Genomic DNA, 17192 nt, shown 5'->3' on the forward strand with positions numbered 1-17192 from the left:
TTAATGATCTATTCATGTAGGCTACCATAATGTTTAAGCCTGTATTTTCAATTTTAGGATTTGTAAAGCTTTTTTTTTGTCTTGTAAATAATGGCATAATTAAATCTGCTCTTTAGCTCAAAATAGATTGTTTTTATGTCTTTTTTGAAGGAGGACTATTACCTAACTCCAGACAAGCTATGGATCCCTCTGCGCTGGATTGCTCCTGAGCTGCTGGAGGAGTACAGAGGATCTCTCATTGTTACTGACCAAACCAAGACAAGCAATGTGTGGTATGTATCATAGCTGTTTATATACAGTGAAACCAGGGTGATTATAGCCAGTTTATGTTGGTAATCCTGTAATCATGCTCATCTCTCTGGTGTCATGCAGTATACACTCGGTAGCTATTATATTAGGTTCCTCTGAAAGATTTAATTTAATCCAATGCAATATCTCAGCCTAACTCTACAGAAATAATGAAGTTCCGTTTTTACTAGCACTGGTATTAAAGAAGTAAAGTAAAAAAGCTATCGTTCAGCTATAAACGAACTACACCACGGTCGCATGACTTCAATTATTCCACTACAGTGAGGCTGCACTTTTCTCCGCAGCGTTCTAAAACGGTTTTGTTTCTTTGTAAATCTTTGGTCTGACCTGGGCTTTAGAGGTTCCTAAAGTATCCCGTAAGAAATCTGCTGAGGCTGCTCTCAGTTTTTATGGCTTTAAACTGTGGAACACACTCCGCTTGGATCTTAGAACAGCAATTTAACCTCACAGTTCCTACGATATCTTCCAAAAGTGCACATACAATGGTTCGTATGATATGTAACAAATTAGTGACCCATGAATGTTGTTACAAATTTATACATACTCCTTCCTTCATTACAACTGCAAGCGGATTGGTCATGTGATCAAAGCATATGTGGGTTATGTAAGAATTGTGATGCATTACGTTTTGTATGTATATGCATGTACTGTGCATGAAAACAACAACGTCCTTGGAATGGAAAAAGAAAGACCCAAGTTAATAATTTGGCTTTTAATTTGGGTTTAATTTACTGGAATTATTATCATCATCATTATTATTGTTGTTGTTGTTGTTGTTGTTTATTATTATTATTATTATTTTATTATTATATTATTGTTGTTGTTATTATTGTCATCATCATCATCATCATTATTATCATTATTATCATCATCATTATTATTGTTGTTGTTGTTGTTGTTGTTGTTGCATTTTTTATTATCATTATTTTTAATATTGTGTAGACATTTTATGCTAGTCTACTGGTCTCAAAATGTTTTTTTTTTAAAATTCACCCATTACAAAACAGCTCATTAAACAAAATACTTGCTCTCTGTGGAAAACAGAGTGAACCTCAAACCTCTTAATGCCACTGAAATCAGTCTGGGGATGAGATGACACCCCCATCCGTTGAAACTGTGTGCAAATAATCTGAAATGCTCTTATAGAGTCCTCTTTGTGGTCTCAGTTAGAGCTTTGATTGGGCCCAAAATCTGGAACTCTTTGAATCTTTAAATTAAAGCCAAATGTGAATAAAGACACGAAGGCAGCTGATTTCTCAAACAAATCGTACCACAAATACTTTACACACACGCCGTCCTCTAAAGATCAGTGTGACCTCAATTTTTGCTGAAGCAGAATTTGGAAGTCCATCAGTTTGTCAGCAGCCGTAGCTTCATTGCAAGACTCAGGAACATCAGAGGGAGCGATGGAGGATCAAAAGCACAAGCTGGACTGAACACTCAGCATTCGATATTACAAACTCCACTTTAATGTGTTTTGTTAAATGGACCAACAAGAAAACAATCTGGGAGGAAAACACACAAGCAGAGGATGAGTACTACTTGCTCTCACAGAAAAAAATGATAGCTAAAGATTTAAAAAAATATTTGAATTATCTTATTTGTGTTCCAAAAAGTGTTGTCGTCTGATGGTATCATAACACAGCTGTAATGACATAACCACCCGAATATCATCTCTTAGACTAGTTTGCTTTTAAGTCAGAGCTCTGTATAAAACAAAGTGTTGCTGTAAAAGCATTACATAACAAAAAAAAACAACAAAAAAACAGCTAAGAGGTTTGTGAAGATTTGTCTCACATTGTCTCTTCGTCTTCTTTGTCCCGCAGGTCCTTGGGGGTGGTTATATGGGAGCTGTTTGAGTTTGGCTCTCAGCCCCACAGACACCTGAGCGACGAAGAAGTGCTGACCTTCGTCATTAGGGAGAGACAGATCACCCTCGCCCAGCCCAGACTCAAGCTCTCCCATGCAGACTACTGGTCAGTATTTATCCACTCAGGGTTGTGCAGAAATGATGATTATGTTAATAGGAAGTAATAATGCCCCAGTTCTGTCTCTCTAAACTTAATTCCCCTGGTTTTGTTTTTGTTTGCTTGTTACATTGTGGAGAGGAGTTATCTGTTGATAGATGTATTAATGTATCTGTTTCTGCTTTATATGGATGTATGTAGGCATGTGTACAGTGCAGTATATTTGTACAAGCAATACGCTTATTAGTGGTAGTCCTATTACTAAGTAAGCAAGTCTTCTTGCTTAAATCTGTATGTCTTTATTTTATTTTATTTTTCATATGACTTAGACATCACAGGTCATCTTGAGCTAGTCAAGGTGGGGACAGGAGGAAAGGTTAACTTTCCTTCTGGAGTTTCAATATCCACAAAATATGTAAAATGTAGACACGTGGATGAGATGCGGTTATGGATTTAGGATTTATTATTATGCTCTGCACAGAAACTAGTAAGTAAATATTTTCAAAAAGTAAAAATTTGATCATGAAAAAGTATTTATTCACTATGTGGAGTTGTGCAGAGATGATGATTATGTCAGTGGGAAGCGATAATGCCCTAATTCTGTCTCTCTAGACTTAATTCCTCTGTTTTTCCTCTCCTGTCCTCAGGTATGAGATCATGCAGTCCTGCTGGCTACCTCCATCTCAGCGCCCTTCTGTAGCGGAGATATTCCTCCTCCTGTCCTCCCTCCTGGCTGCTGAGCGAGGGATGACGAGGGGGAGCGTAGGCGAAGAAGATGAAGAGGATGAGGAATATGAGGAGGGCAGAGGAAGGAGAGGGGAGAGCGAGGAGTCATTTGAAAGACGCTGGGACTTACTCCGTCCACCTGCCTTCCAGACTGCAGCAAATGAGCGACAAAGGGAGAGAGAGTACAGCAGGGAGGACAGAGACAACTCCTACCCCCTGCTGGACCCTGTGGGGAACTGTATCACCCCGTCCTCGTCTGAACTGGACGACATCCTGACCGTCACTGAAACCAGCAAAGGCTTGAACTTTGAGTATTTTTGGGAAAAGGCTCATGCCAGACGAGGCTACAAGCCTCTCCCGCCTCCTCAGCCGATCCCGACTGTGAACAATAACCACAGACAGTCTTTGGACACTCCCACTGTGGTCCCAGTGATAAGCGCTCGCAGCCCCTCCCTCGCCAGCGAGTACTACATCAGATTAGAGGAGCACACTCCCCAGGACAAGTCGCCGACTCTTAAAGGGAAGTCCTCTTTCCGCTCTGACTCCATCTGCCCTGGAGACATGGAGCTGGTGGAGATTCGCAGTGGCATGCTGGGAAAAGAGCGAGTCCCGTATTGCTCTTCTGACAAGTGTGGAAAGGGCCTCCAGACCGTCAGATCAAGCGAGGTTCAACTCCAGGTGCCCAACACAGGCGTGGCTGAATTCAGAGACACTTCCAGCAGAGTGACGGACTTCTCAGTGGTCGATTTAGGAGACGATGACGAAGAGGAGAAGAAAAGGAGCAATGAGGTAGATAAAAAACCCTCAATGAGTTCTCAAGCGCCGGTCCTTCCTCCGAAGCCTCGCTCCATGTCCATGTCATCCGCCAACCACCTTCACTCGCGCCCCCTCCCCGCCCCTCCACTCGGTTACAGAGGCCTCCCTCACTACACCATCAGTGGAAAAATCGAAACAGACCCCCATCACATGAGCAGCTGTCCACCGTCTACCTTTGATCACCTGGGGCTCCACCGGTCCCGACAGACTCTTCCGCCATCCCCGTCCCTCTCCCCTTCCCTCCCGCCATCAAGCCACCCAATTTACCCCCAACCTCCTCAAATGTGTCCCCCACCCCTCCCTCCACACTCCAAACCACAAAGAAGCTGCCCCAGCTACAACGCAGCGGACACTTATTCAAGATACAGTAAGCCGCAAATGCAGAGATCCAATAGAGACCCATTATCCTGTGACCTGTCCGACAGAGAGGGTGGCAGCAGGCATTTAGTGTCATTGCACAACTCCAGGGAGACCTCTCATTCTCGTGCAAAAGACTTTGACTCTCCCGTTCGTCGAGAAAACCCACTGCGCCCAATTTATCGCAACATACCCCGCCCTCAACCCGCAAACCCCCAGATTGACAGACAGTCTTCATCCAGTCCCACCTACTCAGACGAGGACGACTCTCCCTTCATGTCCCCCGAGAGAACCGGCAGTGGGACTACTGTCACTCACTCCAGCCTATCTGAAGACGCAGACCCAGCGTGCGCCGAGCTCTTCTCCAGGGGAATGAAAAGGACTCAGTCACGCCTTGACACCATCCTTCCCGCAATTTGGAGGGAAGACGCTGAACTTCACGCAGAACGTGTGGCCGCTGCCAAGAAATCCCCCATGCATCTGTTTCTGACGGAGATATCGAGCGTGACAGAGTCGAGCGAGTCCAAGTCGGAGGCGTCATGGGAGGGGGAGGAGAAAAGAGATGGAGAGAGATGGGGGAACTTTGTGCTGCCCAACAGAGGGATGCGCCGCTCTCAGTCGCTGATCACAGAGCTGGGGTCAGCAGGGCAGTCATGGGTGCCGGAGAAACGGACTCAGGAGGACAACACGGTCACTAAAGAATCATTCCAGAGAGATCTTTTCCTCACAGAGATTGACACAGGAGGGATGGACACGGATGTGGAGGGAGGGTCAGAAAGCGATCCAGTGAAATACCTCTATCCTTCAGGATCAAGATTGCGGCCCTATGTCTGTGCTCCAGGCCTCCCCTCATACACCGAGGCCGAGGAAGCCTATTCAAAGGGTATACGAAGATCTCGCTCTCTCCTCTCTGAGATCACGATGGGGAGGCAGGAGTCCGACCTGCAGCAGACTGAGAAGGAGCCTCGGAGAACAGAGATGACCCGGGAGGAGTTTCTAAAGGAGATTCAATCTGCAGAGACCTTCCTGACCGAAATCATATCGAGACAAAATGCCGCCGCAAACAAAAAGGAGCCAGACTCTTCTTACTCCCCAACTCCACTGTCTCCTGAATACGAGTCCATATGCATCGACCCTAACGCCACTCAGACCATCAGATTCCAGACGGAAAGCTCCATACGAGCATCCAACAAAGGCAACCCTGAAACACCGACAGAGGCCATCTATGCCCAAGTGACCAAGCGTGCTAAAAAGAGTGAGATAAAGGTTTCTATGAAGCCTGAGATCCCCGTCCTTCATATAGGATCAAATAAACAACCTCTTAAACTGGACAGCGAAGGAAGAAATGCTGACCACTGCCAATCTGGTGAGTTTGTGTTTTCAGAAATCATGCCCAAAAATGGACTCCTGCACAACCAAACACTCCCATGTGAGAAAGAGGAGGAGGAGAGTGCAGATGGTCCGGCGTTACCTGCCAGAGGAGAGCATACCGATCTCTTAGAGCACTCTCCATCTGAGTCCAACATGGCGCCACAGCATGAGAACAAATCGCCAATTACAAATGATAGTCAAAAGACTGATGTTATAGGGAACGGTGAGTTAATGAAAGAGGCCAGCAGCCCTGAGAGACGGGATCAAACATGCAGAGAGACTGACACTACGTCACATGATCCAGACAAACAACAGCACCACACTGATAACGTGTCCGCAGTGGCATCTGAGCACATCACAGCAGCTAATTTGGAGAGTTCTCAAAATAACGCTGAGACGAAAAGAGAAAATTCACTCCAGCACGATGACACCAGGCAAGAAAAACTCTGTCACGCTGCCGAAAAGGCGCCCACTCCTGCTGCCACTCCAACCACCCCGGACTGGGACCTGTCGTCTGATGTCTCACTCATCACCCCCACCGACTCGGTCCTGTCACCTATGACTTCCAACTCAGCCGACTGTCTCACACCTAGTGACTCATGGACAAGTGGCGGAGGAGGAGGAGCAGTGGGAAGCGGCGGTTGGCGAGCTCTGGGAAATGAGACACCGCATCGAGACTCTGCCTATTTCTCAGACAGTGACTGGGAGGGGGATGGGATGAACAGGAGGAGTAGTGATGGACTCATTGCCTCCAGGCCGAGCAGCGGTCGAGGAGGGGATCGGGGGACTCTGACAGGGATCGAGGAAAGAACGGAGGAGGAGGGAGAGATGGGAGAAAAAAGCCCCTTAAGAAACAGTACACACATGTCAGATAAAGGTGAAACTATTGAAATGTGTGAGGAATCAAGTACTGTATATCAACATGCTTCAGAAAATGCCGTGTCTCATTTAAGTGATGACAAAGATATTTTAAACAAAGGGCTGGAGTCAACACAGAGAGACGATTCTGGCATTTTCCAAAATGACAGCATGAAGTCACCACTGCTGCGTGATGACCCACAGGCCAAGGACTGTGTTGACTTAATAGATAAGTTGTTTTCAAAATTAGATGATGAACCACTGAAAGGGCTCCCACACAGCGGTGGGTATCCGATAGACAACCACTACACAGATGGTATTATCTCCCAGATAGCAGATTGCAAATACCAGGACTCTGCGGAGAACGATTTAAATCGACACTCACGGAGCCTCGCTGAGACAAATATTTTGATCGAGTCTGTATCTGGCAGCCAGTCAAAGGATTGCACGTTAAGGCCCGACAACAAAGATTACACAAGTGTTACAGAGACAGATATTGATCTCTCTGGACTGAAAGGTGGAAATGACGCTGTGGAATCTGTGACACCATCCCGAGTCGACAACAGTGAGTCAAGATTATCTAAAGTATACAGCGTTCAAACTGCTACACTCAGCGGTGAAACCCCGTCAGTAGTCGAGCCAAGCGATGATGGGTCTGTGTATGATAAATTGAGGGGTCTGACATGTCCTTCTTGGGCCGAGGAAGGGGTTGAAAAGGCTGAGGAGAAGCCTGGTCTGGACCACAACGAGCTGGGCCTGAGAAACTTGCACTGCTCCGATGGCAGCGACGTCAAGAAAGTCACAACAGAGACGGAGAAACAGCTGGCTGCTGCAGAGCTGAGAAACGCCATGAAGGAAAAGTCACCCCTGAGAGGAGCAGTGAGTCGGACGGACTCTAACAACACGGATAAAGACTCTTGCGAGGGCCTGAATGAAAAGACTAAAGAGTTATGGAGTGCTCTGGAGGAGGATGAGGGGCAAACGAGATCCGGAGTCATCAGGGGAGAGTTTGACTGCCACCGTTTTTCACAGTCAAGAGACTTACGTTTGTGGCCTGATGAAAATGACCAGTGGGCCTCTCCAGAGAGGAAATACCAAGATAATGAACTGAGATCTGAATTTTTCTCTGGGTTCAGTAATAAGGCCTGGGAGGTAGGTGAGAGGCTCGTTGTGGGTCAGGAGTTTTGGGAGACTGAAGAAAACGATGAACTTGCAGGAAGTGAGCCGCACCCTGCTGTCCTGGAGGGCTGCGAAGAAACCTGGAACGATGAAACGCAAGGACTCGCTGGAAATCTTGCCATGAAGGAGAAGTGGAACTCTGCAGGTGGTGATGACCAACAGACTGTCCAAATTGTAGATGTACAACAGGAGGAAAATATTGAAAATCTGGGAGAAATTGGCGATTTTAACAAAAGAAAAATCTCAAATGTTGAGGTAGAGAATAAAGAAATCCCAGAGCAGGAGTCCTTGGAGGATACAGAAGGGCAGATTTCGTCATGCAGACAGACAGGCAGGGACGGGCAAGGTCTGCTAGACTCCACAGAGACGGAGGAAAATCAAAACTTTAACAGATGGCCCCAGAATCACCTCTGCAAGATCCAAAAAGAGGGACAGACATCGGCTGTCAACAAAGGCTCAAATTTAGAGAACTGTTTCAGTCACTCTTTAGAGAATTCAAACATATCTATTTGCATCACCGAAGCTCCTCATGAGAACTTTTCAGATCTGGAAAACGTTGAGTTGGAGGCTGAAACGAAACCATGGCTCGCCAGGCAATATATAGAAGAAAGAGAGAGCATTATGAGCGAAGAAGAGGATTTTAGAGACATGCCACTCCCACCCAATCCCATCTCTTGTCCCAGTGACCTTGATATGCAGGAGACGGATCAGTCATATCCACAGGTGGACAATTTCAGCTCCGTAGATTTTCCAAGTCCTCCACCAAGCATAGACCTTGATGTGCAAGATGATAAATTGGAGAGTTTAGACGACTCTTTTCCTAGCCCACCGCCATCTGTTATAGAGGCAGAGGAGTTTATTAGTCACATTAATCTAGACGACTTTATTACTAGCACCGAGACGGAGCAGTATATTTCCCCAACTCACAACGCAGATGTCTCAGAGCCACCTCTGCAAGAATCACCACCTGCTACAACTCAGAGTAAAGGGATCTCAGCCAACCTGAACCTCCCCTCTGTGCATATAACACTGGCCGATGAGAGCGACCTTACACCCAGCGCAGAACAACAGGGTGAACATGATGATCTGTGCCAGAAAACACCACCTGCCACCCCATCTTCACCCCAAGTTCCCCTCAACAATCTCCCAGAATTACTGATTTCTGAGTGGAGAGATTTGGAGGAGGAGCCCCTGGAGGATTTTGAAAAACTGGAACAACTGTGCTGCATATCTGGGGACGAGGAGGACTCTTTGGGGGACCTTTTTCTGGGTAACCTGGAGCTCCTGGAGTCTTTGAAGAAATCACCTGAGCAGAAGGGCGGCAGTGTTGGTGACGATGATACAGGTGAGGAGGGATGTGGCTCCTCAGCTCCTGAGGGGAGCAGCGTGGATTTGAAGGAGGACGGGATCTCGGATGACTCTAATAAGGTGCCAGAGTCCGCACCACATGTGATTGAGGACTCTCACAATGATGGGCAGAAAACACAGAGCCAAACGTCTGATGTCAAAGAACAGAGATCTTTTTCTAAGATGACAACAAAGAATGGCCTCATGATGCAGGTGAGCATGTTTTCTTGTGTTTTGTTTGTTGTAAAAATGCTTCTTATATTACCTCTCTGAGATTATTCACTTCTCTTATTCTTTTGTTTTGTTGCTTCAGGTGTGTGAGGAGAGGCTGCAGTTCTCTCTCAGTGAAAACGTGAAAACAAACGTGCTCTGGGGGTCGACTGTCAAAGACACGGTGATGCTGCGGCCCTGGGGGGAACAAATCATGGAGAACAGCAGTGAGCTGGTCACTGTGGATGAACAAAAAGAGGAGGAAAGGTATGTAGAGGGCTTAACTTAGAAATCTGATGGTGTGACTCAATTCAGATACTTCTGTCAGTGCACCTTCATGTAGTACAATGTGTGCAGACTTGTGCTGTCAGTGTTTTGTCAAATCGAGCTGCTTTGCACTTATTGTAAATGATAATTGCTGTATTCTTCTTTTTAAAGGCAAATTGCAACTTGACAGGGCATTCAGGGTTTAACATTCCCTCTTCTTCTGCAGAGATGTATCCAAGATGAAGACCATTGAGCACGAGAAGTGTCCAGCGTTTCACACTTAACTTTTTGACTGTTATGAGTGCGCCATCCGGGTCTTTGTAGTGCACTGCATTTTTCCATGCCCATTAGTGTGAACAAACTTCTGGACTCAAAATAGCTAGTATAAATACAGAAGAATATCAACTGACACACAACATGAGTTAATGTTAGACAATTGATTCAGCCACAAAAAAAAACAAACAAAAAAAACAAAACCACACATTTCTTACTTTCCTCTAGTGGTATCTCTAGCCTCATTCCCACTGCAGAAAAAGCCTGCCTACACCAACATCTTTTCAATGCAGTAGGAATGCATATAATTGGCACTTACACCCGGGTCAAATGATTTCGCAGTAGACACAGTTATTTATCACCTCTGGCTTCGACTGGCATTGATGGAAACAAGTGAACACACTAATTTCAGCTCCTTAACAGGCGAGTTGCAATGACACGCCGGCACCAATTACCCTCCGTTTCCTCCCAAGCTGTGCTTAAACATCGTTCCAAGTTAGTCTGCACCAAGTTTGAGAGAGAGACTGAATAAGTAAGAGATATATAAAGAGAAGAAACCACTGAAAAGTTTTCAAAGACCTCTGTTTCTTCTGTTTACTGTGTACCTGCTCTCCAGTCTGTCTGTGACGTCGCACGGACACACCAGTAAAAGAACACGCACACACATACTCAAAAGCTGACAGAAAGGCAGACTAGTCTGCTGCAGCGGTGTGTTCACTGGCAATGCGAATGCAGTTTATCACCGATATTTAGCGGGTTTATCCGTGTTTGAAAAACCTGCATACACAGCTAATTTTGGTGGGAATGGGATATTATAGAGCCCTTTATGTCTTGAAAGATGATTTTTTCCCCCCTCTTATTGACAAAAAAGGCTGTCACCCCAGTATAACAGGAGTGAATGGATCTTCATTTGCAGTGCTCAGTCCATTAAAAATTTATACCTCAAAAAATAGTCTAAAAAATTCTAAACCAACATCTTTTTTTCTGAAACAGTGTTCTTGTGGTTTAGGATTATTTACAGAACACTGTTCAGAGGGGCAATTTTTCTTGTAGAAAGTAGTTCCAATAAAAACTGTCGACAGCAACATCTCTGGATTATTTAGAGCAACAGGGATTGCTTTTTAAATGTCATTTTTCAAAACTATAGGCACACAAGGTAAATGAAAAAGAGATAAATATAAATACAACAGAACAAGGACAAACAAAACCAAAGCTATGTGCTTGGCTAGATATTACAATATTATAATAGTATGTGGGGGGGGGGGGGGATAATTTTGTGAACTAAACCTTCAATAATCGTGTTTTAATTACATTTTTTATTATGTTTTGTTGTTGTAGCCAAGAGGAGCAGGAAAATATCCCCAGCATTCAGCCCCACACTGAGTCTGATGAAACTAAAGCTGAGCCACTCACTGTGATTGAACAACCTGAGGTCACAACACCTCAACAGACTGCCAACCAGGCAATGAAAGGTACCTTCATGCAGCATGCATACCACTTATATTTATGACTGAGATAATTAAATATGAACAACGGCATTTTACCTTTGTTTGTTTCCTGTTTACTTTCCCATGCCTAACCACAGCCTAATGTTAAAGGGACAGTTCACCTTCAAAATCAAAACTACATATTTTTCATCTTACCTGTAGTGCTGAGTTGCAGAGTGTTCTTCCTTCTCTCCAATATAATTGAACAAGATCGCACTCGGCTTGTGGTGCACAAAGCACCCAAAAATACAAAAAAGAACTTTGAAAAACTCAACAACAATATCTCTTTCTAGAAATCATGACCTCGTTACTCAAGATAATCCACAGACCTTGTTGTGAGCAGTTTCATGTAGGAGCTATTTTCTTTCTACCAAACTACACGTAATAACCATATCACTGTGCATAAGCAAGCATGCATCTACTCATAGAGGATAGAGGACTCATAGAGGATACTGCACAGTGATACAGTTGGTGGGTGTAGTTCTGTGAAATGAAAATAGCTCCTATATGAAACTGTTCACAACAAGGTGTGTGGATTATCTTGAATAACCGGGTTATGATTTCTGGAAAAACACATTGCTCTTGAGTTTTTCAAATGCATTTTTTACTGCTTTGTGCACCACAAGCTGAGTGCCATCTAGTTCCATTATATTGTAGCAAGTACAGACATTTCTATGGCTGATATCTTCAACACTCTGCAACTCACAACAAAATAATCTAGATTAATAAATAGCACTACAGGCAAGATGAAAAATATGTATTTTTGATTTTGGGGTTGACTGTCATTTTAAGCTAAAGTGAGGCCTAAACCCAAACATGGATGACAGCATTGTAGGAAACAGTAGCTGAAGGCAAGAATGATGCAGCAAGAGTTTTAATGATATACAGTCGAGAGAGAAAGGGAGAAGATGAAAGAGATGGGAGCTTTTTTAACACTATTTTCACTGGGTTTATTTTTTTTTTAATTAAGAAAAAAAGGAAGAGACGACAAACAAAGGAAACAAAAAAAAGTAAATATCATCAATCCAAACATAAAATAGCGAATAAAGAGAGAGAAAAAATTAGAGGACATCAATAACACCTAAGTCGACTGGTCTGCCCGTAGAGGGTCAAACTTTCCTCCAAATTTTGAAAGACTTTAAAGACACATTTGTCAGATGTCTCTCATGTCCAATATCTCTTCCCTGCTCTCATTTTCACAGCAAAACTGGCTCGTCTGTCTCTCGCCCTCCCTCCTCTGGCTCTGACGCTTCCCCTCACCCCCACCGGTAAAGGATTTGGGGACGGTGCGATTGGAAATCGGATTGGAAGACGGAGAGGTCTGTCCTCAGGAAGCGACCCTGACGATGAGGAGGAGGACGAGCAGGAGGACGAAAGCTCCCGGAGGGTGATCGTCGTCACCGAGACAGACGTGGACAAACGTGTCGGGCTGAGGAGTCTGCTAAAGTCCCCCAAGGAGCTGATGGACAGAGAGAGGGACAGAGGGAGGAATGTGTCCTTTTTTGATGATGTCACAATCTATCTTTTCGATCAGGTATTTCGCGCACTTTCAATAACCGATTTACAGGAGACTGTAAAAAATAAGAGGAGGCCTGACTATTTTGTTTCATTACAACAGGAAACGCCAACCAATGAGTTGAGCAGTTCAGCGCCTACAAGTCCGGCCCCAGTGTCCATCAAAAGCACCAAGTTGGATTTGCGTGGTAAGATCATAAATATTTTAAACATCCAACAGAGTTTCTGTGGATCCTCATCAAGTCTTAAAAGGCATTACATTAATTAATCTAAAAATATGGCCTTAATCTGTATTAAAATGTCTTAAATCAACCTTTTAAAAGTCTTAATATTGCTAACACATGGGAAGAAAGAATCGTTTTTTTCTGATGTTGAATTATAAAACCTCAAAATAATTCAAACATCTATTTTTAATTTTATTTTACCAAAAACCTCTTGCATTTATGTCCGTTAGGACAGGATAGATATTTTGTTTCTGGCATGGATACTCAGAGCAGAGGATCCTGTTCGTAAGCTGTCACTAAACTCTGGTGCTTATACAAAGAAAACTGGCTATTTGATCAAGATTTTACGGCCTGACGGAAACTGCTATAGGGTGATGCAAAGAGGCTTGGTAATTTGTATGTAAAAACTTTTCAAATGGTAAATCAATGAGTGAAAAACACAAAAATGCCAACAAATTCCCAGTTCTGTTCTGCCCTTGCATGCGCCATGAAAGAAAACAGTCGTATTGTTACAAAAACATTTAGGCAAAATTGTCCTTAACCCTAAATAATTGATGTTTGGTCATATGTTTCCCCTTTAAATCTTAGTTATTAATTCCAAGTGACATAAAAAGTCCTACACATTCTTAAATCTAATTTGCCTTAAATGTCCCATATTGTAAAAAGTCAGATTTCTATGTCTTTCTAAATTATAAAGCAGGTATAGTTACTATATAAATACTGTGAAAGTATCAAAATGCTCAGTCTACAGAGAAATGCACACAGTCTGCATTCAGACACTGTGCCTTTAAACGAGCCATCAGGACTTTTGTAAAGTTGTGATGTCACAAACTTACTCTATAAAGGTAGAAACTGTAGCCACAGTGCTGTTACAGTCATTTCCACTGCTGTGATGGTTCAGAGACACAGAGAGTTCAGATCTGCAAAATTGGAAACACTAACCAATCACAGCAGATTGGGCTTTTTTAAGCGGAGTAATTAACAGACAGGCGCCAGAATGAAGTGTTTCAGGCAGAAGGTGAATCCAAGTTTTCTAGCACAGACAGTATGAGGAAAATAATGTGCTTTTTGAGCATTTAAGCATGTAAACAGAAAACCAGAATACAAGTATGAGCTTGATAATGTGCTTAATATGTAGCCTTAAAGCTCTGGAAGCTGTTTCTAATCATCTCACCGTCTCTTTAGTTTTGGAAGTATTGCCATTAAATTTTGTGCAAACATTCATGGGCCCCAGAGGACGAATCTGACTTTCCTGTTGCATCACAGGTTAACATTCGTAACTTTGAGTGAAATGTCTCCTCCTCTGCCATTATGGTACACACATTTGTTGATAGATAATCTCAGGATGAATTGTAAAAACTTGACCAAAGACCTGCAAAACACGCAACATCGTCTTCTGCTGCGTGTTGTGTTTTGAGGTAATTGATTCATGTTTGAGTGCCCACGTTACTATTTAGCTCAAAGCACTGCAGCATCACAGAGTTGCCAGGATGCTGCAGACTCTTCTTATCAGACTACAGACATAATGCGCATAAGTCCAAAATACGCTTCTTTCTTCACATGTATTATCACCTCACCTTGAGCCGGAGAGTGACGTAATAAAATCTGACAGCTACTAACTCATCCCCACCCACCCAAATGGAAAACCCTCACTTCAACCATCTCGCCTCCGAATATGCAGCCAGAATTAATCTTCTATAATTATCCCCCTCGACACTGTGACATGTGGAACTGAGCGGCGACATAAATCCTGCGCTCAACAATGCAGGCCTAAGCTGTGTCTCCCAACACATTTTCATTTGCTCTCTTGACTTTCTCTCTCCATCTTGTACACTGATTACCTCATTTCACAGAATAATGAAAGTTTGGGCTCAGAGTTTCCTTCGGGCTGTGCGCATACATACAAAAATGCAGAAACTCCAAAATTAGATGCTTTCATGATCTTTCGTAGCCTTTAGAGTTGAAACTTCAAAGCGTTGAATGAAGAGGCTGGGTTCGCTTTGAGCTATTTTCAACTAAAAACTGTCCAGAATTGCTTCAGTGTGATTGTATTAATAGATATAAATTAGTAGTTTATTTTCTGACTTGTGTTTGGTTTGTTTTGGAACTTTTATACCTCTCTGGCCAGACAATGAACACAAAAAGGGATGAGGAAACACACTATACATTATATTAAACTTGGCACAAGTGTTGGGGAGTAACTATTTAAGTTACAAATAAATGTAATTTAAATCAGTTACAGTTACTGGGTGAAAATGTGTCATATGATGTTGGTGGTTACAGAGAGTTTACATCTGAAAGTATGGATTTTGGTAAAAAGTTACATGTTGGATATAAGTGTCATTCTGCTGCTTTGCATCTTTTTGTCATGCAGTAATGCTTCTCTTGGCATGGTCTATTTCCAGACATTTTCAGCTTTATTGTGCAATTAAAACATTCATTAGATAAGTAATCAAATTTAGTAAGTTACATTACTTAAATACAGTAATTGTATCCACCTGTCTATCTTTCTATGCGTCTGTCCATCTGTCCGAGTATTTGAAAGAAAGTGGATGGAAGGTGCAAAATATTATCTAAGGAGTGTGCAAAAGTTTAGGTAATGAAGTATGAAGAATATATGCAATGTACAGAGATAATACTCTAGAACATGTGCATTAATATAATGCACTGAGTCAGATGTGAAGGCTTTGCTTAATGAAATATGTATAAGTAAGTAGGTCGACGCTTTAGGTTGCCATATTGCTGGAGGAATTTCATGTCAGGATGCAAACAACAAAGGACAGAAATCTCAACTCATTACTAATGATAAAGTCTATTTTAAGATAGTTTAAATCTTTATTTTTGTATTTGTTTATTTATTTATTTATGCAAAAGGGACCATGCACAGTTTAAAACATAAAATATTAGCATCTGATGCACCGTATCACATTATAGGTCAGTGCTAATTCACATCTGCAGTCCTTCGGCAGGTCAGAACAAAGACACAGCACAATAGCATAATTATATTAAGTTGTACATAAAAAGAGAAAAAGACAAAAAAATAGATAAAAACCTAAACAAGACAAACAATACACACAATAGCACATGATATAAAGCAATACAAAGATGACAAAAGCGACATAAAACTACACAAAAAAGCACATCGCACATTAGACACACTGTAAAAGCTACACACTATAGTGCATCACAGGTGCATACTTGTCAAATTAAAAACAAGTCATTAAGTCCAGATTTCAAGGTCAGTGAGTGCAGAGCTGAGCAGCTTTTAACTGTCTTTACAAGTTGGATTTGAAAGTACTGACAGACAAAATAGAGGTAAAATGAATCGGTTTGGCACGTGCACCTAAGGGACGTGCGACTGGTGCACAGATGGTGCTTGACTCTGTGTTTCTTTCCCTCAGGGTCAAACATCAAGAGCAAAGAATCAAAAAGAAAAGAGGATTTATCAATCAAACCAAGGTCGCCTGTGGGGGCCAACCCGGTGACATCATCGCGCTTCACTGTCAGCCCTGCCAATGACCCCCACTTGGTGTGATGTCACATGTCACCGTGGGAACCTTTAGAGCTGAACCCTCTCGGACTGGCCTGTGAATTAACCCCAACAACCAGCCATTCACCCAGAGGCTATTTTTTTATTGAAGAGGCAACTGAAAGAATGAGACTCCCGTTCGGAAAGCTGGACACATTCCAGGTTTTACCAGCGACAGGATTTTGTATGACAGGGGTTGTTGTGCTCCTGTCTGCCACTATTTACAGAGTTTATTCATAGCCTTCAGCTACAAAAAGGAAGAGGCAGCGTGTGCGCGGAGCAGAGGAGCCTGGAGCTTTGTAAAATCGGAAACAGATTCGACAGCTATGCAGTGGGAGTCTTGCTGTGTACCAGCTTACCTTCTCTTTTTCTTCTTCATTCTGTTGTATTATTCCCCAGATGTGCGGGGAATGCACTTTCTTTAGTCATTCATCCGTCTATGTAAACGCTTGGATCCAGCCCTCTCTTTATTGAAGAAGTTTTTCATCGCAGTCAGTCAGTTGTTCTTGTAGGCAGCAGTTTGGAACAGAAATCGCTCGACTCCTGTATTTGACAATACTCATTTGCATTTGTACAAATATCATAATACAAGTGAAAACAATATCATTTTAGAGCTGTTTACTTTTAGATGTATTCTTAGACTGCACGAAAAACGAAACAAGCTATGCTTCTTTATATTTTGAGTTCTAAAAAGATTTCTCTTATGTTACTAATTTATATATATTTATTGTTTTATTTATTTGTGTAAATCCATGTA

General features: G+C 42.8%; 1 protein-coding gene across 2 annotated transcripts in view; it reads left to right on the top strand.

Annotated features, from left to right (window-relative positions):
- Positions 1-17077, top strand: part of lmtk3 (lemur tyrosine kinase 3) — a 31753-nt gene extending 14676 nt beyond the window's left edge. For both annotated transcript variants that reach the window (XM_042490584.1, XM_042490583.1), the window contains exons 9-16: positions 151-272; positions 2136-2285; positions 2924-9143; positions 9244-9407; positions 11019-11152; positions 12370-12701; positions 12786-12870; positions 16308-17077. In XM_042490584.1, the coding sequence (XP_042346518.1) occupies positions 151-272; positions 2136-2285; positions 2924-9143; positions 9244-9407; positions 11019-11152; positions 12370-12701; positions 12786-12870; positions 16308-16441 (7341 nt within the window). In that variant the 3' untranslated portion in view covers positions 16442-17077. The remainder of the gene's footprint in view (positions 1-150; positions 273-2135; positions 2286-2923; positions 9144-9243; positions 9408-11018; positions 11153-12369; positions 12702-12785; positions 12871-16307) is intronic.
- Positions 17078-17192: the final 115 nt, after the last annotated feature.

This window comes from Plectropomus leopardus, chromosome 7 (assembly GCF_008729295.1).
Source record: "Plectropomus leopardus isolate mb chromosome 7, YSFRI_Pleo_2.0, whole genome shotgun sequence".
In the NCBI taxonomy this organism is placed as follows: domain Eukaryota; kingdom Metazoa; phylum Chordata; class Actinopteri; order Perciformes; family Serranidae; genus Plectropomus; species Plectropomus leopardus.